Source organism: Globicephala melas, chromosome 13 (assembly GCF_963455315.2).
Source record: "Globicephala melas chromosome 13, mGloMel1.2, whole genome shotgun sequence".
Classification (NCBI taxonomy): Eukaryota; Metazoa; Chordata; class Mammalia; order Artiodactyla; family Delphinidae; genus Globicephala; species Globicephala melas.
In genome coordinates this window covers 6,867,691-6,891,851 of record NC_083326.1, presented here as the reverse complement: position 1 = coordinate 6,891,851, position 24,161 = coordinate 6,867,691, and the positions used below count along the sequence as shown (strand labels likewise).

Sequence of the window (24,161 nt, the reverse complement as noted above, 5' to 3'; positions counted from 1 at the left end):
TTTCCCCCACTGACAACAGGCTGTCTCCCAACATGGTCCCCTTACCCATGCCTATTTCATTTTTGGTCTCCTGGCTGGTTCGCCAATTCTTTGAAGACAGGGTTATTGAATAAATCCCCTGAACTGAGAAGAAACTTTGAGACTGAAAAACAAAGCAGGCAACTCCATAAAGTACAATTATGAAGTTTATTGTGGGTAGGTTACATACAGGTAGGATCGGGCAGATTTCAATCCGGAATCATTCACAGCTGCACTATACACCTCCAAATGTGGTACAGGATTATTTAAAGGGGCCAAAGCTAAGGATAGAATCTGACTACTGTTACCAAGCCAGATTCATTTGCCTGTATGCAGCAAGCCAAATGCTGAGATGCCAAGCTTTGTAGTAGAGAAAAGCTTTACTCACAAGGCAGCCAAACAAGGAGATTAATCTCAAATCCACCTCCCAAAGATAGGTTTTAGGAATATTTATGGGATAAAGAGACAGGATGGTCTGAGGCATGGGGAAAAGTGATTGGAAATAAGAAAAGCGAGGTAATCAGTGATCTGTGCAAGTGTAGTCAAGCTTCATGGTTCTTCATAGGACACATGTTCAAAAACTGGCAGTGTTAGCATGTTCTGAGGGTGGAGTTTTGGGCCTTCTGAGGTTAAAAGGTCATCATGCAGGTCCAGTTAGATTGTCAGTAGTCTCAACCGGTCTGAATCGGGCAAGAACTAGCTCCAAGTTCCTGAAAAACAACTTAAGCAACCATTACTACAGTGACCCATATGTCAGGGATGTTATATATAAGGAAGCTAGTGGGAGTTTAGTTTAAAATCAACTAAAAGCAAACTAAAAGCAAGTGAGGCAGGTTAAATTTGGTGGGCCTACTCAGGTTAGCCCTCCGTTTCACTACTAAGGGAGAAGCACGTCCATGCCAACGGGAACCAGGGTTTTTTCTCTTCCCAGGGGTCTCAGGACTATTATTCCTCACAAATCATTAACCATCTGCGTCAGCAAAAGGCATTCTTCGAATTTTCATATCAGATGAAGGCAAGGGTAAAAGCTGATAGAGAACTTCTCTGGCGCTCGTGCATTCCTTCTGAGTAGGCTAAAGCTCCTTCACAGAGAAAGGGGAGGAGGGTAGGACTGTGGGCCTATGATGGAACTGAAAAAATGGAGTCAGTGTGGTTCAGCCATACAGCACCTTTGGCTAACTTAATGTAAAGTGTCAGTGCCAGGCTTCCCTGGTGGAGCAGTGGTTGAGAGTCTGCCTGCCGATGCAGGGGACATGGGTTTGTGCCCCGGTGCGGGAAGATCCCACATGCCGCGGAGTGGCTGGGCCCGTGAGCCATGGCCGCTGAGCCTGCGCATCTGGAGCCTGTGCTCCGCAATGGGAGAAGCCACAATAGTGAAAGGCCCGCGTATCGCATAAAAAAAAAAAAAAAAAAGTCAGTGCCATTTTGATGTTTGATCCTTTGTCTCAAAGATGTACATAACTGTGCCTTCCATTTCTAACAGATGGAACAGTCCTCAGAGTTTTCCAAAACACTGTCTTTCAGATTATAATCCTCAAGTTGGCTCAAATAAAATTTTCTATTTCTTCTTTAGATCGACTATTGATTAATTTTTCCTTGACAGGAGGAACGGTAGAGCACAGGCGCGACCAAGGTAACAGGCGCGAGAGGAGTGCTCTGGCACGACCCCAGCATTCTCCGCTCCTCCCTCCCAGTTACTCCTTATGGAGATCGCCAACCAAACAGAGACCAGGAACCCCAATCCCCCTCCTCCCCTTAGGTTGGGACTGGAGAGCGCAGGCGAGAACGAGATGGACGGAGGGGCGCGAAGCGAGGTGCGCAGGCGCTGCAAGGCTCCGATGAGGCGCCGGCCTGAGTGGGACGTCGGCGCGCAAGCGCAGCAGGTCCCTTTAAAAGGAGCACGCTCCTCCACCGGACTCAGCACGCAGGCGTGGAGTCTTCCCCGCTAAGGGTTCGCGCAGGCGGGGTATTAGCGCGCAGGCGTCCCGCCAGGGGGCGGAGCCCGAGAGTTGGGCGGCGGATATCCGGTTCCTGGAGCAACGAACGGCGGCGGCTGCGGCGGCGGCGGCGGCGGCTACGGCGACGGCGACAGCTACAGCTTCTGAGGAAGCGGTTGCGGAGGAGGAAGAAGAGGAGCTGGGCAAGGCGAGAGCCACAGGCGGGACCCTCGCCATGGGTCAGCGGACCTAGAGCGGTGGAAGGTACCGGCCGGGAGCCGAGCTGGTGAGACAGTCGTGGGGGTGGAAATGGAGACCGCTCAGGCGGAGAATGGGGAAGAATTGAGGCTCAGAACGCTGACGGAGAGCAGTGAAGGGCCCTCAGGCCGATGAGTGGGAGGAATGGCGGCGTCGGAATATTGAAGGGGAGTAATGGGGGAATTTAGGGGAAGGACGGGGAGGAATGGGCTCAGAAGACTGACAGGTGGAAGTGTCGGGGTCTTGGACGAGGACGGAGAGGAATAGGGGAGGATCCGAACGCTGAGGGCAGATATCGGGGCCTCTCAGGTTAAGGAGAGAGAAATGGGGGTCCAGAACGCTCAAGGGGAGAAATGAGGGGCTCTCAGGCTGATGACGGGGAGAAATGCGTTGGAATGCTGAAAGGGAGGCACGGGGGTCTCATATGGAGGACGATGAAAAATAGGGGGTCAGAGCGCTGACAGTTAGGGATGGCATGATCCTGGCCCAAGAGGAGGGGAATGGGGTGGGGGGGGTTCAAACGCGGAAGGGATGTCTAAAGCTGATGGGAGGATGAGGACGCTGAAGGGAACTTTTTAGCTGCAGAAGAGGGGAATAGGGAGGTTTGGGGGCTTGGGAAGAAATTGTGGCTTAGAGCACCGACAGAGGGAAAATAAGGTGGGCGAGGTTGTCAACGATATGGAGGAGCTGGGGGCTCTGTGGCAGAGGACACAGAGGAAGTCGAGGCAATAATACTGAGGTAGCAGGATAAGAGGACAGCAGACAGGGAAGGAATGGAAGAGTTAAAAGACTGAAAGAGAGAGATTAGTGACTCCTGGGTCAAGGAAGGGAATGAATGGGAGGTTAGGATACTGAGGGAGAGTTTGGGACCTGGGTCTGGGGACGAGTCGTATGGGGGCCTCTTGCGCTGAGGATGGGAAGACTGAGGTCTCTCAAGCTGAGACTGGGGGGGGAATTGGGGATTAGGACGCTGAGAGTGAGGAATGCATTGAGGATGGAGACCCTTAGGTTGAGGATGGGGCTACCCGGTCAAGAAGTGGGGGGAATGACAAGCTCCTGGGCCCAGGACAGGGAAGAATGGAGTGGGGATGGGGGTTTTTCTTTTCCTTACATTGGCCAGTTGCTTGTGGCAGGTCCTAGATCTTAAACAAGCATTAATAGATCCGTGGGTTTGTGCGGCCTGGGGCACAACATGTTCCTCCCTAGAGCCTCAGTTTCTCCCACTGCCCCCTCCATGTTGCAGGCCGCTGCTCCTTCTTGTGGCCCCATGGCTGAGGACTGGCTGGACTGCCCGGCCCTGGGCCCTGGCTGGAAGCGCCGTGAGGTCTTTCGCAAGTCAGGTGCCACCTGTGGACGCTCAGACACCTATTACCAGAGGTACTGGGTGGGTTGTGGACAGAGTCAGGGGTTAGGGCTGAGCCTGGTTAGGCAGGGTGAAATCCGGGGGTAGGGTTAAATTATGCATATACAGTTGGTCCTTATTATTTGCAGATTCCATATTTGCAAATTTGCTTACTAAAATTTGTTTGTACCCCCAAAGTCATACTCACTGTGCTTTCATGGTCATTTGTGGATATGCACAGAGCAGCGAAAAATAAGTCGCCTGATGCATGTGTTCCCAGCCGAGGTTGCACGAGGCTGTCTTATTTTAACTCTTGTACTGTAAACAAGTATCCTTTCTGAGGTCTATTTAGTGTTCTGTTTTTTGCATTTTTGTACTTTTTAATGGTGATTTTGCTGTTTGTAGTTGCCCCCAAGTAGTGTAGTGTTGAAGTGCTGTCCAGTGTTCTAAGTGCAAGAAGTCGGGGATGTGCAATATGCAGAAAATACATATTAAGTAAGTTTTGTTCAGGCATGAGTTGCAGTGCTGTTGGCTGTGAGTTCAATGTTAATAAATCAAAAAGGCAGTATATCTAGAAAAAGAAGAGGAAATTTGCCAATTAGTACATGAGGCTGCTCCAGAAAGTGCTAAAGTAACATCTATAGTATCTGATGAAGCTAAGGAAAAGGTGTTAAAGTGGCTGAATTCGCGAACTATGAGATGATGATTAAAGTGTAGTGGACAGCGTTGTGAGGCTGAAAGCAAAGGACATTGACAGTCACGTTACCCAGGGTTATGAAAATGTTAAGCCTGTCTCAACTAGTGCTGGCTGGCTTACACGTTTCAGAAGGTGATACATCGTGAAATGTGTTAAATTTGCAAGTGAGGCAGGTTCTGCAGATAAGAGACTGTGGAAGAATTTAAAAAACACCTGAAAAGTGTTATACAGGAAAAGGGTTATGTAGAAGAGTAGGTTTTCAGTGCTGATGAGACTGGCTTGTTTTACATCGACAAAGGAACCTATATAACACAGATGGCTTCCAAAGCTCCTGGCTTTAAATCATTCAAAGACCATGCAGTTAATTATTTGTAAGAGGACTGTATTAAGCAGGGTGTCTTTAAACAGAAACACACGTAAAACAAGGTTACATACTGATCAGCTGACAAAATGTGACCAGAGGCTTACAGGAACCTAACCTGTAGTTCCATTAGGAGCAGTGGTTCTGTACTCACTAATTCAGTGTTCAAGGTGACTTTATAGAACAGATTACTGTGAATAATGAGAATTGACTGTAAATACATGAAAATACATTTTTATAAACCAGTTACATTTAAGGATTTAAGGTCTTTTAGAATATGTTAGTGATACGGTTATTAAATTTCTTAAACTTTTTTTGTATGTAAGTTGTTGTTTCCTTGGAGGAATATAGTAAAATTGTACCTACAATTACACTTATTTATATGTTTATAAATAAACATATGGTGTTTTTTAAATGTTTATATGTTTATTTATATTAGTTGTACGTTTATCCACATATTTACAATTTTTATAAAACTTTCAAAATTTATAAATATAAGTGCAATGATCAAGAACTGAAAAGGCCAGAGATTTTACCCTAATTAAGGCAAGATAGCAAGTGAATGTGTCGCGGTTCTGTGGATGCTAGTAGGAGATATGAGGCTTCTGGTTCAGAGATGAAAGATAGTTTATTACTCACAGCATTAGCAGTATCCAGTATGTCATCGTTATTGTGCCAGTTCACCAAATGCCAGTTCCCACAGGGTGACATGAAGAGAGTAATTAATTAGCACCTACACACGCACTGGGTTGTGTTGTAAGAGAGGAACCTTGAGCTTAAGGAATCCAGTCTTTTATAATGTTAGGACAGTAAGGATGCCTTCCCTTTGCTCTGGAAGGACACCCTATCTTTTATCTTCCAAGGCTGATGCTGTACACATATCCTTGAAAAGATAGTTCATAACAAAGGATAGTCAATGCTGCTCTTGAAAGACATGTAGAAATGTGAGAGACCTGTGGAATATTGTCTCCCAACATCAGTTACTTATACTTTGTTTTGTATGTAGTTGCATTTATTTGTTTACATATGTATTTGTATGTATATCTATATGTACACTTATATGTGTACAGTTGACCCTTGAACAATGTAGGGATTAGGGGTGCCAATCCCCTGTGCAGTCGAAAATCCACATATAACTTTTGATTCCTTAAAAAGTTAACTACTGGGGACTTCCCTGGTGGTCCAGTGGTTAAGACTGTGCACTTCCACTGCAGGGGCATGGGTTCAATCCCTGGTGGGGGAACTAAGATCCTGAGTGCCATGTGGCACGGCAAAAAAAAAAACACAAAAAAATTAACTACTAATAGCCTACTGTTGACTGGAAGCCTTACTGATAATATAAATAGTTAACACGTATTTTGTATGTTGTATATATTATATACTGTATTCTTACAGTAAAATAAGCTAGAGAAGAGATTAAGAAAATCATAAGGGAGTTCCCTGGTGGCCTAGTGGTTAGGATTCTGGGCTTCCACTGCTGTGGCCCGGGTTCAATCCCTGGTCGGGGAACTGAGATCCTGCAAGCCGTGTGGTGCAGCCAAAAGAAAAGAAAATCATAAGGAAGAAAAAGTTCATTTACAGTACTGTACTGTATTTATCAATACCATAAGTTTACATCATCTGTTTACAAGATGAATTGCTTGTATGTCAGTACCTACATCAATATTGTCTTATATGATACAAAACATTGTAGATATTATACATATTACTAATACCAGACATCAAAAATGAAAAGATAATTGAAAAATTTATGTTTATTTACAGGTATAACAATTCATGCATTGATAACTAAGAAGGAGCAATATGATTGCTTTATGATAGGGTACTATAATTGATACGATTGCTTCATGGATTGCTTCATGGTAGCCTCACCTGTACACTAATGAATGAATTGTAAAATTTTTATGGCATACAGTATTATAATCATATTCATAATACAGTATTGGGAACATTGTTACATTTTTAAAAACCACTTACCTGTGACGATAGGCAGTTTCCCTGATTGCCAGAGAGAGAGGCATACCATATGGTAATGTAATTCTTTGAAAGCAAAGTTATAAAACAGTAAGAAAACTAACATGTTAAGTTTATATTAAATATCTCTCACCTTATGCCTGTGTAAGTATAGGCAATCCACTTCAAGTCTCGCACAGATGAATACTTGGGTGATGAAACGTCTCATACAGTTCTTGCCGTACAGTTGTTAGGTTTTCACACAAAGATACCCACGCACAAACATGATAGGTAAGTATTAACTGTACAGCCTGATGATTATTTACCGTTCGTTAAGTGGAAGTGGATCATCATAAAGGTCTTCATCTTTGTTGTCTTCACGTTGATTAGGCTGAGGAGGAAGAGAAAGAGGAGGGGTTTGGTCTTGCTGAGGAGGGTGGCAGAGGCAGAAGGAGAGGAGGTGGAAGGGAAGGCAGGAGGGCCAGAACACTCGGTGTAACTTTACAGAAGTACATGGTAATTTCTGTTTGACCTTTTTGCTTTTTCACTTTTCCAAAAATGTTTCTACACAGTACCAATCTTTCTTCCACTGTTTGCTTTAGTTTGTGTCCATATCATAGAATGGTCCATGTTGTAAAATAAGTCAAAGTATTCTTGAATATCGGAACCCTTCTGCTAGATTGTCTAATGTCAGTTTTTTTCTGGCACTCCTTTTTCTTCGTCTTCTTCCTCATCATCTGGCACTGGTTCGGCAGCGTTCATCTCCATCAAGTCGTCTTGTGTTAATTCCTCTGGTGTGGTGTCTGATAGCTCTTGAATCCAAGATCCATGTCTTGAAACCCTTCATCCGCTCCCCCCTTTTTGCCGTATCCACAATCTCTTTCATGATATCCTTGATTGACTTGGTCGTAAATTCTGGGAATTCATGCACAACATCTGGACACAGTTTTCTCCAGCAGCAGTTATTGTTTTGGGCTTGGTGACTTTCACAGCCTTTTCTATAACGATGGCGTCTTCAGTGGTGTAATTTTTCCAGACTTTCATGATGTTCTGTCTATGAAGGCTCTCTTCCATAGTGTTGACAGTCTTTTCTGTAGAGTACTGTGTATAATGAGCCTTAAAGGTCCTTATGACCCCCTGATCTAGAGGCTGAATTAGAGACATTGTGTTTGGGGGCAGGTGGACCACTTCGACACCTTTGGTGTTGAATTCATGGGGTTCTGGGTGGGCAGGGGTGTGGTCCAATATCAAAAGAACTTTAAAGGCTGTCCCTTACTGGCAGGGTACTTCCTGACTTCAGGGACAGAGCATCAATGGAACCAATAAAAAAAAGGGTTCTCGCTGTCCAGGTCTTCTTGTACAACCAAAAGACTGGCAGCTGGGGTCTGTCTTTTCCCTTCAGGGCTCTAGGGTTAGCAACTTTATAGATAAGGGCAGTACTGATCATAAACCTGACTGCATTTGCACAAAGCAGTAGGGTTAGCCTGTCCCTTCCAGCTTTAAATCGTGTTGCTCACTTCTCTTTCTTACTGATATATGTCGTTTCTGGCATTTTTTTTGCAGAATAGGGCACTTTGATCTGCATTAAAAACTTGTTCAGGCAGGTATCCTTTCTCCTCAATGATTTTCTTAATGGCGTCTGGGAACTTGTCTGCTGCCCCTTGGTTGGCAGAACCTGCTTCTCCTGTTATCTTGACACTTTCAAAGCCAAACCTCTTTCTACAATTATCAGACCATCCTTTGCTGGCATTAGATTCTCTGGCTTTAGAGACTTCACCTTCCTTTTGCTTTAAGCTGTCATTACAGTGACTTCATTTTTTCTTGAATTATATTGGAATTTATAGGTATGCCTTTCTTATAGCAATCCTGCATCCACATAAGAGCTGCATTTTCAGTGCGAGATAAAAAGGTGTTTTGCAAAAAATACAAGGTTTTCGAGCGGCTGGTGTAGCTGCAGCGATAGATTCATGAATTTCCTTTTTTTATTTATTTATTTTTTTTTTTACAATAGTCCTTACAACTGGATTCATTAATCTTGAATTGGAGGGCAACCACCTGCAGATCTCAGTCTATGGTACATGTCAAGCAATTCTGCTTTTTCTTGTAATGTCATGACTTTTTTCTGCTTCTTGGGAGCACTTCCAGCATCACTAGTTACACTTTGTTATGGGTCCCATGATGTTATTCAGGGTTTACGGTATTGCGCTAAACGCGATGAAAATGACATGAGAACCACTGCAAGGGGTCACTTTCTACTGTGATGTGCAGTTTACTGGAGAAACAGTCTGCTCACTCGGAGATGATTAGCCTTCCATGGCATTTTAAGCAGATACTCACAACACTTGAGCTCACTGCAGTAGCAACAGGAGGTGGCTGTTAGATGATTATAGTAGTACAATATGTACTATAGTTAATTTTATGCAGTTATGGTATAATACTGCATCTTTATGTTTGTTTACATTTCTCTTGACTGCGAATGGTACCACATACAGTCTTTAAGTGTGTGATAAATAAGTTTTGATGTTTAAACTTTTATAATAGATTTATGTATATTTTATGGTGGTGAAAGATGAAATAGACTAGTACTACATATATTTTATGCATCCATGACACACCTAACTTTTTCTTAATTTTTTCAATATTTCTAGGCTACGTGGTTCATTGAGTTTTTTTAAATAGTCACAAATCTCCAAAAAATTTTCCAGTATATTTCTTGAAAAAAATCTATGTATAAGTGGACCTGCACAGTTTAAACCTGTGTTGTTCAAGGGCCAGCTATATTTAAAACATTTGTTTGTGTCTTATATAAGTTTTCTTTGTCTATGTATTTAGTATGTAATGCTAACACAGTTACATTATTCAATGTATTTGTGCTCCTATTTGTGTTTATTTTCACTTATATAGAATACCACTAGTAGTACACATTATAAATACACGCACATCTGTTTACACTTATATTACTTATTACTGTCTGTATACTTGCTGGTATTTATACACCTTTTATCTTCCTGCTGTTCAGGATTATTTGGGGTAGTTACTTGGTCGGGGCTCGTAGGCTGATCCCAGGCTGCCTCCTGTATCCCACCAGCTCTGCAGGCCTATTCACCAGCCCAGTGGGAGGGTTGTGGGAGTGGAGTGGCAGTGGTTCCACCTAGGTACCAACCCGTCCTGGCCCACCCCCAGCCCCACAGGAGACAGGATCCGAAGCAAAGTTGAGCTGACCCGATACCTGGGCCCTGCGTGCGATCTCACCCTCTTTGACTTCAAACAAGGCATCCTGTGCTATCCAGCCCCCAAGGTACTGTACAGTGTGGGATACCCAGGCAGGAGTGGCTGAGCCACCTAACACCCACCCGCTGACTTACATCTTCCTGCCCTTGCTCTTATCTCCAGGCCCATTCCTTGGCCATCCCCAGCAGGAAGCGGAAGAAGCCTTCGAAGCCAGCCAAGGCTCAGAAACGTCAGGTTGGACCTTCGAAGAGCGAAGTCAGGAAGGAGGCCCCAAGGGATGAGACCAAGGCTGATGCTGGCACAGTCCCAGCCTCACTTCCTGCGCCTGGGTGAGTGTCAGCCTCAAGTGAGCCAGGTCCACGAGGGCTGTGGTTGGGGGTGCACTCGGCCCCACGCCCATGTTTCCTGTCCCAGGTGCTGTGAGAACTGTGGAATCAGCTTTTCAGGGGATGGAACCCGACGGCAGCGGCTCAAGACTCTGTGCAAGGACTGCCGAGGTGAGTGGCCCCTGGGGCACTGGGAGGTAGAGCCGGAGCAGGCTTGGCGTCAGGCTAGGACACAGGTGTCTGGCTGAAGATTGAATGGTAGATGTCAGGATGGAGGCAGTCATGAGGTCAGGTATCTGATGCTCCCTTTACATTTCTCTTCTACTCTCTTCCTCCCTGCAGCACAGAGAATTGCTTTCAACCGGGAGCAGAGGATGTTTAAGGTAAGCACGACCTGCTTCCTCCTCACACGTGTGCGGTGGGAGCAGGATGTGATGGGGGCTGGTGAGAGTTCGAAGGAACAGTGATGGATCCATAGGGTGTCAGAGTCATTTTGTAGGGAGCTAGCTACAGTCAGCTGACAGTAATGGGAGTTAATCAGTAGACACAGTGACGAGGTTCACAGGGGAACAGTAGACATCGTTATGGCCTCAATGATGGTGGCTAATCAGTAGTCATCAGACAGTGAGTGATGAGACAAATGGGGGACGAGCAGACATGATGATGGGGGCCAGTGTGGGGTCAGTAGACACACGAGGGGCAGTGCTCCTGGAGCCACTTTGCCTGGACCTGTGACCTTGCCCCGCCCATTCCTGGCAGCGTGTGGGCTGCGGGGAGTGTGCGGCCTGCCAGGTAACAGAAGACTGTGGGGCCTGCTCCACCTGCCTTCTGCAGTTGCCCCATGATGTGGCCTCGGGGCTGTTCTGCAAGTGTGAGCGAAGACGGTGCCTCCGGATTGTGGAAAGGGTGAGTCGGGCAGGTGGGGTGGGCCCGAGGCTCACCTGCACTCCTGACCCTCATAGCCCTGGCCCCATGCGTCACACCTCCGGCCCCCCACAGAGCCGAGGGTGTGGAGTGTGCCGGGGCTGTCAGACCCGAGAGGACTGTGGCCGTTGTCGAGTCTGCCTTCGCCCTCCCCGCCCTGGTCTCAGGCGCCAGTGGAGGTGCGTCCAGCGGCGTTGCCTGCGGGTGAGTCAGGCTGGAGGGGCCGGCGCTGGTGGGCCGCGGCAGAGCTCACTGTACTGTTACAGCTGCCGCTGCTTCCTCCCAACCTGGCCTTGCCCACCTCATGTCTTCTTTTCTCCTCCGTCCCGTGCTCACCTCCTCGGCCCCGCCTGCCCCTGTCTGCCAGCACCTTGCACACCGCCTCCGCCGCCACCATCAGCGATGTCAACGACGCCCTCCCCTAGCTGTGGCTCCCCCTGCTGTGAGTGCCCCGGCCCACCCTCTGCCTGCCTGTCCCACATGCATGCTTTCTGCACACCTCGGGGGAAGCAGGTGGTCCTGTGTCTACCTGGTACCACCAAGCCTAAACTGTCCTTCTGGCTTTCTCTCAGGGTAAACACGGCCGCCGCAGGGGAGGCTGCGACTCCAAGGTGGCTCCCCGGCGGCGCCCCCCCCGAACCCAGCCACTGCCTGCACTTCCGCCCTCGCAGCCTCCAGAGTCTCCAGAGCTGGTGAGGCCCTGGTGGGCAGGGGGAAGGCACAACCGTAACCTCACCCACTACCTGCCCTGACCCCACCCCATTTGCCTCTGCAGCACCCCAGAGCCCTGGCCCCCTCGCCACCTGCTGAATTCATCTATTACTGTGTAGACGAGGACGAGCTAGTGAGTGGCCTCACCCTACCTGGACAAGCCTAGACTCTCCCAGGGCACTTGGTTAACCCCAAAGAAGCAGATGCTGCCATGGGCCTAATAAGGGAATAGTAAGGCACAGTGATGGGTGCTAGTGTGGGATGAGCAGACAGTGGGGTAGGCACTAATATGGGATCAACAGGTGAATTGACAGTACCTAATGTCGGATGAACCAGCACTCTAGTGGGACTAATAGAGGAACATGGTGACTGAAGTTCACGCAGGATGAGCAGATGTTGCAGGTGCAGTGATGGGAGCTAAAAGAGTGTCAGCAAAATCCTGCTGGAGATGGGGGTCAAAGACATTGTCTTGGTAGCTAGTGGGGGACTAGCAGATAGAACGATGATACCGTGCTGGAGCAGCCACAGTCCTCGTGGTATCAAGGGCCATCCGGTACAGTGATACTGCCTGGTGCTCGACTAGCAGACACTGAGGTGTGACTAGTGGGGAGTCAGGCTAAGACCAATGTCCAGCCAGTTCCCTCCAGTGGGGCTAGTGGAGGAGTAACAGGAGCAGCATTGTAACTGTCCTAGTGACAGCGTCCCCCGTCCCTCTGCTCCCCAGCAGCCTTACACGAACCGTCGGCAGAACCGCAAGTGTGGGGCCTGTGCGGCCTGCCTGCGGCGGATGGACTGTGGCCACTGCGACTTCTGCTGTGATAAGCCCAAATTCGGGGGCAGCAACCAGAAGCGCCAGAAGTGTCGTTGGCGCCAGTGCCTGCAGTTTGCTATGGTGGGTGCAGCAGGATGGGTCAGGTGGGTGGGGCGATCAGTGCCAGGCCCCCCGGTGCCTGAGAGGGATGGGCCGGCCTGGTAGGTGGGTGGGGACCGGCCAGATGGGTCCTGCAGCTTCGGAGCGGTGGGTGGGGCAAGGGGTTCCGCCAGCAATTAGCTGACGTTGTGCTGAGATAAATGAAGAATCTGGGTGGCACTGGCATTGCCAACAGGAGACTAGCAGGCTCGGTGACGAGGGGCTCATACCTGAGGAGACTCTGTGCTGGGATTAACGGGGGCGGGGGAAGCGGAGTCACAGGCACATTGATCGGGGCAGGGTAGTGTGGTTGGCCATCGTACCCAGCGGCCATAACACCCCATCTCTCCTCACAGAAGCGGCTGCTGCCAAGTGTCTGGGCAGGTTCCGAGGATGGCGCCGGGCCACCCGCACCTTACCCGCGTCGAAAGAGGCCTGGCTCTGCTCGAAGGCCCCGTCTGGGTCAGACCCCGAAGCCTCCCTTGGCCACGCCCATGGCCCAGCCAGACCGTGCCCAGACTCCAGTGAAGCAGGAAGCAGGCAGTGGCTTTGTGCTGCCCCCGCCTGGCACCGACCTCGTGTTCTTACGGGAGGGTGCAAGCAGTCCCGTGCAGGTGCCTGGCCCAGCTCCAGCCTCCACAGCGGCTCTGTTACAGGTGAGGGTCCCACCTTATCCTGCCCTTCCCGACCCCACCCAGCCTCGTGTGGGGAAGCTGGGACCAAGTCTGCTGCCATCCTCCTTCACGCAGGAGGCCCAGTGCCCTGGCCTGAGTTGGGTCGTGGCCTTACCCCAGGTGAAGCAAGAGAAGGCGGATGCCCAGGAAGACTGGACACCGGGCACAGCCATCCTGACTTCTCCTGTATTGCTGCCTGGCTGCCCCAGCAAGGTGGGGGTCAGTGATGGGTGGTCTGTGAGCAGAGTGATGGTGAGCCATGATGGTGGTTCTTTGAGCAAAGTAATAGTGTGCTGATGACAGCCTCTCACAGAATCATCCCGCCTGTCTGACAGATGCCCCACCCTCCCCAGGCAACTAGTTTTGCCTGCTTTGCTGCCCAGCTAACAGAAGAATGGAAATCTGTGAGGAATGGGAAAGGTTTGTAGGCAGAGAGATGGTTTTTCTGTGCTCAAGTGTGACAGAAGTGGGATTGTCAGCACAGTGACATGTTGGCTGATAGAGACACTTTCCTCAGGCCAGCCCTACCCTTCTGACAACTGCCCGTTTTCCACCTCCCCCAGGCAGTAGACCCAGGCCTGCCACCTGTGAAGCAAGAGCCACCTGACCCTGAGGAGGACAAGGCGGAGGAGAACAAGGATGACCCCACCGCTGACTTGGCCCCAGAGGAGGAGGCAGGAGGGGCTGGCACGCCCGTGGTCAGTGCTGGGGGACACATCACTCTCCTGACCCTGCTTTAGCCCCACCAGCCATGTTGACCCTGGTGTTAATTCTTCCCCAGATCACGGAGATTTTCAGCCTGGGTGGAACCCGCCTCCGGGACACAGCAGTCTGGTTGCCAAGGTGTGCCCTCCACAGGGAGGGGTGGGGATGGGATTGGGTGGGGTGCCTGTCAGATGTGGGCCCTGAGTCTTAAAAGTACACTCAGCGTTTTGGCATGGTGTTGTGGGAGGTAAAGGCCCCACACCACTGCTCTTGTCACAGTCAGTGACGGGGTTTGTACAGGACCTTAGAGATTTCTCCTGAGGTCCAGGTTAGGGCTGTTCTTGAGGAGGGTTACGGGAGGTGATGGGGGGAGAGGATTTGGTGACCTGTGATGAGATTTGAAAGAAAAAGAAAAGGAAAGCCTTGTCCCCATATCCCTAAGAAAATCCACAGAGGTCAGGCTTAATATATAAATTCTTATTCAGAGAATTATCACTCGGGGTCTTGAAGGCCTGTGGAGTCTCCAAAAGATGAATGGGTGGGCTGGGCAGTGGTGGGTGGGCAGGAGACCTGGGTCCTAAGATGGCTTTGTGATCTGGATCCACATACAACTGGAGTATCCTCTGTGGAAGGGATTAGGCTGTGTTTCTTCAGCTTTTCCAGAGCCCGTTGAGGTCATTTACTGTTTTAGCTGCTGCACAGGACTGTCCCCGCAGGCGTGGCAGTAGAAGGCAGGATAGGTGCCTGTAAGGACTGGGACGGTGGGAGGAGGACAGGGGGATGCTGCCTCCTGCAGAACTGCTGACAGCCCTGAACAGAGCCCCAGACACAGGCAACATAAACCTGTTGGCCTAAACTCCTGGATTCCTTTGTTCCTGCAAACTAGTGTCTGCAGGCCAGAGACTTCTCCACCTGCACCTGGGCAAGTACTGAGGTACTGATTGCGGCCCTTCTGGGTACACTGCAGTGTGGCATACAGTGGTGAATCAATGACCCTGGAAGGCTTATCCTTCAGAAGATACAGGATTTCTGCCGTCAGGGAGCTTATAATCCAACTGGGGAGACTTATTTCCCCTATGCCTGAAGTCATTACATATTACCGGAGAAGGTAATGATGTGCTTGATGTGCTACATTGTCTGTAATGGAAGATTTTAGAAGAGAGAAGGGAAAATTAAGGGGAAATGGAAGAGTAGGGAATGGTTTGTGATGCTCCATTTTGCACATAGGGAACCTCATTCAACATACAGACCTGCTCCCTCTTCTCTAGGTCCAAGGACCTTAAAAAACCTGGAGCTAGAAAGCAGTAGACTGGAGGCTTCTGCAGACTGTAGGACTCAAGGTGATATTTACAGACCGACTTTATGAGAGACAACACTGATCTGCTCAGAGGCTGGACCATAGATGGATTGCCAGGGCTTGTGTGGGAGTCAGTAGGAACTGGGAAAACCTACCACCAAACCAGAGGAGCAGGCCTGTTCAGTACTTTGAGCTTATAGAGGAAGTAAGCAGAAAAGGAAGGAAAAGAGTAGAAAGTTGGTGCACCTGCTCCAACCGGTGCAAATCCCAAGAGCCTGAGAAGTGTGGATATTAAGGATAGGGGAGTTGGGATGGGATGTAATTAAAGCCACCTTCAGCCTAAACAAGCCATCATCATAAATAATTTTAAGTACATTTGGATGAGACCTGGCTGTGACTCTAAACATTTCCTCAGGGAGACAGCAGTTGGGAATGTAATGTGAATAAATGAGGAAAGGAACTGCTATTTGGTGAGTTCCTCCCATGGACCTAGTTTAGTCCTCAGAAACATCTTTCTAGAAAGGCATTGGTTTTGCCCATTTTTGCAGACAGGAAAACTGAGATGCAGAGAAACTACATAACTTGTCTAGTGTCGAACAGCTAATATTGATAGAGCCTAGAATCAGACCCAGGTTGTAAAAGCCTTGTCCTAAGTTAAGCCACTAAACTGTTAACTATAACCTATATCTAATAGTGTGTAATAATGTTATATTAATGCAAGTTTCCAGTGACCTTGAAAACAAGGTGGATTACTCTAAGCTTTATAACAAATCCCTTAACACTGCTGCCCTTAGGGTGGTTTAGGGAGCACCAAGCCATTGTGGATGGTGCCACCTTATCAGAGCACCCGCAACTCCTGAGACTGGGTTCTTCCCAGGCCTTGGGTGCTGCATAGGATCCCTCAAACCCAAAGGGCATCTTTCCCCATTGGCGCTGCTTGTTACCGTCACTCCCCGTCCTCAGCCAAAGCAGCCTTCAGAAGTAAAGCTCCTGGCCTGGCTCATCATTCCTCACAACTCGAATCCCCTGTCCCTTGGTGACCTTTGTGCTTGGTTTCTGCTCTCAGCCCCTATCTACTAGGAGTCCGAGTTCCTGCTTCACGTCCTGCCTAAGGGCCAGTCTTGGCTCAGCCCTGCCTCACTTTCCAACTCTGCATAAAGTGCCAAGAAAATTAGACCTGTGATTCATTACTTAGTTAGCTTTACAGTGGCAGGACAGAGTGCATGCCTCCCTCCTTAAATTTTGTAGCCTATGTGCTTTGCTTGCCTTACTCTAGTCCCAGCTCTGCAGCTTTAGATAATTCAGATGTAGATTAAACTTTTCTCTAGTTTAACTCATTATATAGCCCTCTGCCACCCTCCTCTTCTCCTTCCGTTGCCTCACCCTGCCTACTTCAGCCAGAGGCAAGACTGGATAATTTTATTGATACTGTTTTGCTCCCCCCCAACAAGGATCCAACCACTCAACCCTAGTATTCTAGTGTTATTTTGACAGTGATGTCCTAAGTGAAATTTATTTGAATAGCATTCTGATTCATGAGATAAGAGTTTGGTTATTGTGTGTATGAGGATACAGTCAGAAAAGCAGCACCACTAATATAAAGATTTTATGTGTATTTGTACATATAAATATGTATATTAAAAGATTTATTGTAGGGATTTGACCTTATGCAGTTGTGGGAGCTGGTTGAACAGTCTCTGTAAGGCTGTTGTTTTTACATCTAATGCTGGAGCTTGAAGTCTGCAGGGCAGGCAATCGGGAAGGGAAGATGGATGTAAAGAGTGGGAGACCGAGGAGACACTGGCGCCCACGAGCACGAGCTGCAAACCACGCGGATGGCCCGGAACCCATGTCAGCCTCTCACCACCTCCAACTTCGATGATGTGGGTTTCCTGCAGAAGAAGCTGGTGCCCTTCATCACAGAGTTAAATATGCATCTGGGCCAGGAATTAGAGAAGCTGAAGGAAGATCCTGGGGAAGGTGGAGCAGCTGCAGGCCTGGCTGCAGGCCTGACTGCTGCCCCATACCAACGAGGTGAGCCAGCAGATAAATGACATGTGTGAACTGCAACAGTGCCTGGTGCCCCTGCACCAACCTTCCGAGTGTGCTGCTGCTTCACTTCTGCCCTCCAGATATCACGCAAAATGTCTCTTGTGGCCCATCCTAACCGGAAGCGTACGGGGAAGGGAGTACTGGGAAACGTAGCCTAGTCAAGGTGACACGTTACAAAGCCACCCTGCCATGAATCAGCTCCCAAGGGTCTCACTACTCACCTGAGGATAAAGGATAACGTGATAAAGCTGCGTTGCTGAAAATGCAAAGCTGAAGACCATGGATTTCATGGTGACCCCAGCAAGTACAGAAATTCTGTCAAGCCCACCCAGAAAAAACTTGCTGGTCTCGGCTATTTTTGTGTCATTCGAGTATTGAGAACCTGGCCCATGGTAGGCACTGTACTTAATACTGGGATTCAGGAATGAAAAAGATATAGTCCATGCAGTTTTATTAAATACATCAATATGTATTTACAAATGGTGAATGGATTTCCAACTTTATCGTGGAATTTAATGGTGAAAACACAGAATTCAGGAAACTGTTGGGAGGACAGCCCTTGCGTGAACCTTGTTGGGGCACAATAGGCATTGGAAATAATATAAATAGTTTCTATCTCTATGCTGTTCTATTTTAAAATTATTTTTAAATGATTTTTATTGTCCCGTTTACTGATTTATACACTTAGTGTTTCTTTTGGAGACTCTTGATGGTGCTTAAGTGTTGATTGACTGCCTCTGAGAAAGTGGTATAGTGGGTGGCAAGAGCAAGGTCAGGTTCTGTCCGTGGACCTTGGGTGAATCACTTCTCTTAGGCCTCCCAGGAGGTTGAGACTTGGTTGAAAGCCTCGTCTCACCGGGCTTGGCGCCTGGCCCAGCCCCTCCACCCACTGAATAGGCCCGCCAGGGGGCTCCGGCGCCCGGACCGCGGTCCTCCCACCGGGGCTCGGGAGACGCTGCCCCTCACCCGCCTGCCTGGGCGGCCGTGGGGCGTGGGCGTGGCCTCCGCTGGGTCCAGGCTTCTGTTCCCAAGCCGAGCCGTCACGGTGGGAAGCCGAATCCCCTCTTCACAAAGTGGCTCAACAGGTAAAACCGAAGCGGAATTAAATTACGGGACACGCCCAGGGTGAGGGCGCGGCAAGACGAGCTCAGGACCAACGCTGGGATGTGCAGGGCAGCCGGGTATTGCCAAGGGTCCATTTCCCCTGTCTCGCTGAAAACTCCAGGCTGTAGACCTCGGAGGTTACTTACCGACGGGCGCCCAAGGATCTCAGTGGCTTTTACCAAAACCCGCTCCTAGGCCGAGGGCGTTTTCGTCGCTTCTCTTGCCCAAGGGTGTGGTGTCAGGGTGCTTCCACCCAGACCAGCCGGCGGGCCAGGCACCCGTGGGAATCGAAGATCAAGGAACTGGCCCTCAGGACAGTGTCCAGGGAACGGAGACAACCATCTAATTTCTTTCTTTTTTGTTTGTTTCAGGCTACGTAAACTCTTAGCAGTAAATGAAAATGAGTATTTTTCCGAACTGCAGTTGAAGGAAGAAGCTTTATAGGACATAAAAGACAAAATGAGAGAATTATTAAAAGAAAGTTTGAAAGAGAAGAGAGACACTGTTTTGTGGCTGAAAGCCTGAACCAGCAATTCAGGAAATGGAGTCCAAACCTAGAAACATTACTGCCTACAAAATCCGAAGTGGGCGCATTACAAATGATTAAGCAATGCTAATTTACCGTAAATTGCGGTCTTAAGATGGGATGCACAGTACTATTTGTACTTTGGTTATTACACGTCAGTGACCGACTAGGTGCTGATTTTTTTGTGTGTTGTAGTGATGGTTCTATGTTCACCCCCACTATAGAAAGAGTACCAAAGTGTTATTTGGCTTTTAGGTATTAACTACCACCTTGCTCTTGACCAGAAGTACAGCTGTGGTCTCCACCTGTGCTGAGGGCCCCTTCTAGGTTTCCTGACCTGTGTTGTTTTCCTGCCTGGGATCCGGAATCTCAGAGCCCGATCACCTGCAATTCTAATCCACATCCTACCCCTGGCCCTAGTTTTTATTGTGCCCAGCCAGGTCGTGTCACTGCCGTACCAGCCCATCTGATTGCCCCCCATCCTAGGGTACCTCAAGTCTAAGCCCCGGTTTCCTGATTTTATTAACAAATTTGTCATTACTGGTTGAGTTGGCTGACAAAACAGGCTCTCTCAGCTTTAATTGTTTAGTTGTAAAATGAGGATAATACCCGCTGTTCCATCAATCTTGTAAGATATTTGTGAGGCTCAGAGGTTTTATGTGTGAAAATAACTTGTAAATTCCTGTAAAGAACTACGCGAATAAGGTTGTCTTGTGATGATTTATGTCATGAAGATTAACTTAGAGATGGCCTCAAATTTTAGCCCACCAACAAAATGCCCACTAACCTTTCTCATGCTTTTAGACCGATTACAAGATATAAATAGAAAAGTCAATTGGAATGTAGTTAGATCTTCGACTAAACTTCGGGTTAAGGAGGCTCTTTTTCTGCTATTTGATGAACCCTGGAAGAAGGGAGTGAGGTCGGCGGGAGGCCTGGCGGAGGGCGGGGAGAGGACTGCGCAGACTCAGCTTTTCCACTCCCAGAGGAAGTCGTGAGTGCTGGAGTCTATGGTCACCATGGTGACGAGACCAACTTCCGCCCCCCTCACCTGCCCTGATCCCCGCGAGGCGCACCATGGCAACCGGACCTCTGCGTCGCGGAATCTGGTCCCTCAGGTCGCTGTGGTTGGGGAACCGCGGCGGGCGTCGCCCCGAACCCGAGGGGACTCGAAAATGTACAGCCAGCGATTTGGCATCGTACAGCGGGAGGTTAAGGGCCCCACTCCCAAAGTGGTGATCGTGGTAAGCACGGGATGTGTGTGCGGGACCCTACCGCTTTCTGCGTCTCCCCCAACTCAGCGCAGCCCACCCTGGCCCCCAGCAGGGGCTCTCTCGAGGGAAGCAGGTGCTTGATGCAGCAGCTTGCATTTTGAAAGAGGGAAGGATAAGGTCTCTTGCCTAGCTCTTGTACTCCGTCCCTCCCTACCCCCCAACCCCCCGCGTCATATAATATTTACTTTCTGTATTTGGAGAAACACCACTTTAGATCTTGAGAGTTTTCAGTCTTCCAAGACTGCTGAAAGAGGTCGTCCCTTTGCAATGCGGAGGGTGTGTCAAGGAAACGGTGCTGGGTCAGGCGGCAGGAAATCTGGGGTCTGGGCTGGCAGTGATGCAGCTGTACGGTCTTGGGCTAGTTCTACACGCCTAGGAAAATCGTGTGTTGAAGGAGTATTGGGCTGTGAGGGGTTGTGAGTGGTTATAGAGCCCTTTCTCTGCTGACTCAACCATAACAGAAGCGTCCCTGCAGGCCTGGGAATAGGAGGTTGGTTGCCTTTAAGGCAGGGGAGGTGGTAGGAGGCCAGGGGAATGCTGCGTGCTGCAGATCCTGCTCAGAACCCCAGAAGCTTGGTCCATGCACCTTTGTTTCTACACACTGGTTTCTACAGGCTAGAAAACCACGTGTAGGCAGGCAATTATAGAGGTATTATTTGAGCCCCTGCTGTGTGCACAGCTCTGTGGAAAATACAGGGGTGAATACAGCGACCCTGGGAGGTTTACCCTTCTTTAGAAGTCTGATCCCTGCCTTCACGTTGCTTATCATCTAACTGCAGAAACAACTTGCTCATGCACAAAACCATCAAAGGTTAACACAGTATGTAATGATGTGCTATACTGTCTGTGTTGGAACATTGTGGAAGAAATATCAGGGATAATGAAGGGTGCAGTTTTATTATGGTCCATAGTGCGCATAGCAGTTCTCAATGCCCCCTCTTTTTTAGGTCCAGGGACTGTAGGATCTGGGTTTGGAAATCAGTAGAGTGGAGTCTTTTACAGTCTGTACGGTTCAAGGTGATCATTATAGACAGACTTTATGAGGGACAGAAATTGATGTACTTTGGGTTCTGTACGCGAACACTGAGCTCAGGGGCTGGGCCATTGGTCAGGTGATATTACTTGTGTTGGGAACCAATAAGGATTTCTGTTCCACCCAATTACCACCAAACCGGAGAAGGAGGCCTATTGAATACTTTAAGCTTATAGAAGAATAAAGAGGAAAAGGAAGAGGTCAGAGCTGGTGTATCTCAGATGTCAGAGTGTGATAAGAAGTGTGGATGTTAGAGGTTGCAGAGTTGTGGTGGGAGAAGAATTAAAGCCACCAGAGATGAGACTTGGATGCTAAACAATTCCTCCAGGAGAAGTTGGTGAAAGATGAAATGTCTGAAGTAATGGAGAAGCAAAAGGAGCGGCTATTTGGTGAGTGCCTCCTAGGAACCCAGTTATTTACTTCTTGAAATAGTTTTTTAGGAGGACATTTATTTTGCTCATTTTGACAGGTGAGAAAACTGAGACTTAAAAAGATTAAGTAACTTGCTCAAGATCACACAATTAGTAATCAGTAGAGGCCAGGATCAAACCTAGGCTGTAAGACATCATTCTTTAAGACATTAAACTGTAAACTGTAATAGTAGAAACTAATTTGAGATGTTGCAGTAACAAAAGCCTTCAGTGACCTTGAAAGTACAGAGTAGTTATTAAACCCTTTGTTCTGAATTTAGCATGGTTTAAGAGTTGCAGTGTCCATTATGGTGGCCACTAGCCACAAATGGCTTTTGAGCACTTGAACTATGCGTAGAGTCACATGTTGAAATGATAATATTTTGGATATATTGGTTAAATAAAAATATATTATTAAAATTAATTTCCCCTGTTTCTTTTTACTTTTTAAAATACAGCTACTAGAAAATGTTATTAAATTATATATCTGGTTTATATTATATTTCTGTTAAACAGGACAGGTTTTGATTACATAATGCTAAGACTCTGCATGGATTGGCACCACCTCGTTGTTAGAGAACTCCAGATCATACCTGTTCATCCAGAGATAAGGTCCTTCCTGATCACAAAGTCCTACACAGGATGCCCAAGCCTTAAAGTGCTTCCTAATCCCCAGCTACTGCTCAGGCTGTTTCTCACCACCCTCCACCCCCATCCCCCTCTTCAGTCAAAATGTACCTCAGAACCTGGTTCTTGCCCTGACAATTTGACAATTGATTCCTTATGACCTTGGTGCTTGGTTCCTGTTCTCAGCCCATTTGTCTACTGGGAGCGTGAGTTCCTATGTATATCCTGCCCAGGGTGCAGTCTTGACCCAGCTCTGCTTTGTTGTCACTGAATCCACGTTCATAAAATGTTTTATGTATTAGAGAACAGTAGTTTGTTAACTAAATCTAGGCTCTAAATAATTTGGATATGAATTAGCTACTTCCCATGATGTAACCCTCAACATCATCCTTTGTCTCCAACCTACCTCAGTTTTGTATTATCTTGTTCAACTAATCTAGGTGTGTGTGTGTGTGTATATATATATATATATATATATAAAAAATATATATATACACCATGAGCCCTGAATCTTTTCAAGAAGCTATCTTCACATGTTTATTTTCTTTCCCTAGGAGATTCCCTTACCAAGTCCCAATTCTAAGTGTAAATGATCAGATTGACTCTGCCACATGAGTTAAAAGTTTTGTTACTGGGCTTCCCTGGTGGCGCAGTGGTTGAGAGTCTGCCTGCCGATGCAGGGGACACGGGTTTGTGCCCCGGTCCGGGAAGATCCCACATGCCGCGGAGCGGCTGGGCCCGTGAGCCATGGCCACTGAGCCTGCGTGTCCGGAGCCTGTGCTCCACAGCGGGAGAGGCCACAACAGTGAGAGGCCCGCGTACCGCAAAAAAAAAAAGTTTTGTTACTGTGAATCAGCACACCAGAGTCTCACTACTCACCTAAGGATGATTTGATAAAACTGGCTGAAAATACAAAGCTCAAGACCATGGATTTCATGGTGGCCCAGGAGGAGCAGGAATCACATCAAGCCCACCCATAAACATTGTTTCATTCATTCATCTTTCCCATTCATATTGAGAACCTGATGCTGGTAGGCATGTTCATTGCTAGGAATACAGAAATGAAAAAGATATAGTCCACATGATTTTATTAAATGTGTCAATATGTATTCACAATGATGTATGCATTTCCAACTTTCTGGTGGAAGTTTGTATAAAATGAACATATTTACAGAAATTCAATTTACCCCAAAATGTCAGGAGCACAGCTCTTACATTAAACTTCTGGGCACAATAGAAATAGGAAAAAAGTTCTACCACTAGGGGTTTTTTTTTTTCGCCCTTTTCTTTTCCTTCTTTCCCTCCCTCCCTTTCTATCTTCCTTGCTTCCCTCTTAGTAAAGGGTTTTTCATTGTCACAACTTGTTATATATTGATATATCCTTATACTTAGATAGTAGTCTCTTAATTGAAAGAATTTTTATGTTGGTAACTATGTTGTCTACCCCTGAGAAACAATGTGGGGTAGTTGGTGGCAAGATCAAGGTCAGGAATTAGAAGACCTCTAATTCTTGTTCTATCCAGGCCTGCCCTAACTATTTAAAGCACTTTGAGCAAATAACTTATCTATTGTTAAGTTATAACTTATCTAGATAATCCAGAGATTATCTAGTCAATTATCTATTGACTAGATAATCTCTGGAGCCCTGTTCAAATTTTTAACTTTATAATTCCATGAACTTTTACTCATGGCATTTGAGAAATATTTGAGACTGATTTGATGACATCTTAGGTATAGGTTCAAAGAATCAAACAAGTTACATCTTAGGCACCTAAGTTTTTTGCAGTTGTA

General features: G+C 47.6%; 2 protein-coding genes across 37 annotated transcripts in view; both read left to right on the top strand.

Annotated features, from left to right (window-relative positions):
• Positions 1-2,037: 2,037 nt before the first annotated feature.
• LOC115859249 (methyl-CpG-binding domain protein 1) lies at positions 2,038-23,647 on the top strand. 35 transcript variants are annotated; one of them, XM_060310936.1, is made up of 18 exons: positions 2,038-2,241; positions 3,457-3,590; positions 9,750-9,864; positions 9,960-10,126; positions 10,212-10,294; positions 10,466-10,506; positions 10,883-11,029; positions 11,123-11,251; positions 11,415-11,489; positions 11,620-11,739; positions 11,823-11,891; positions 12,483-12,650; positions 13,025-13,324; positions 13,418-13,555; positions 13,906-14,040; positions 14,124-14,185; positions 15,316-15,387; positions 17,091-17,212. In XM_060310936.1, the coding sequence occupies exons 2-17, from the start codon at positions 3,481-3,483 to the stop codon at positions 15,353-15,355; spliced, it is 1,899 nt and encodes a 632-aa protein (XP_060166919.1). In that variant the 5' UTR covers positions 2,038-2,241; positions 3,457-3,480; the 3' UTR covers positions 15,356-15,387; positions 17,091-17,212. The 35 variants fall into 35 exon arrangements, 34 of the variants coding, with proteins under 34 accessions (XP_060166919.1, XP_030723787.1, XP_060166908.1 ...); XM_030867927.2 differs by having other exon boundaries at positions 17,084-17,208; XR_009566484.1 differs by lacking the exon at positions 15,316-15,387 and adding an exon at positions 18,872-23,647 and having other exon boundaries at positions 10,883-11,251; positions 17,084-17,378.
• Positions 20,037-24,161, top strand: part of CFAP53 (cilia and flagella associated protein 53) — a 77,910-nt gene continuing 73,785 nt past the window's right edge. For both annotated transcript variants that reach the window (XR_009566485.1, XM_030867939.2), the window contains exon 1: positions 20,037-20,270. Coding sequence is in view for 1 of the 2 variants with exons in the window: in XM_030867939.2 (XP_030723799.1) it covers positions 20,037-20,270 (234 nt within the window). In the remaining variant the exon portion in view is untranslated. The remainder of the gene's footprint in view (positions 20,271-24,161) is intronic.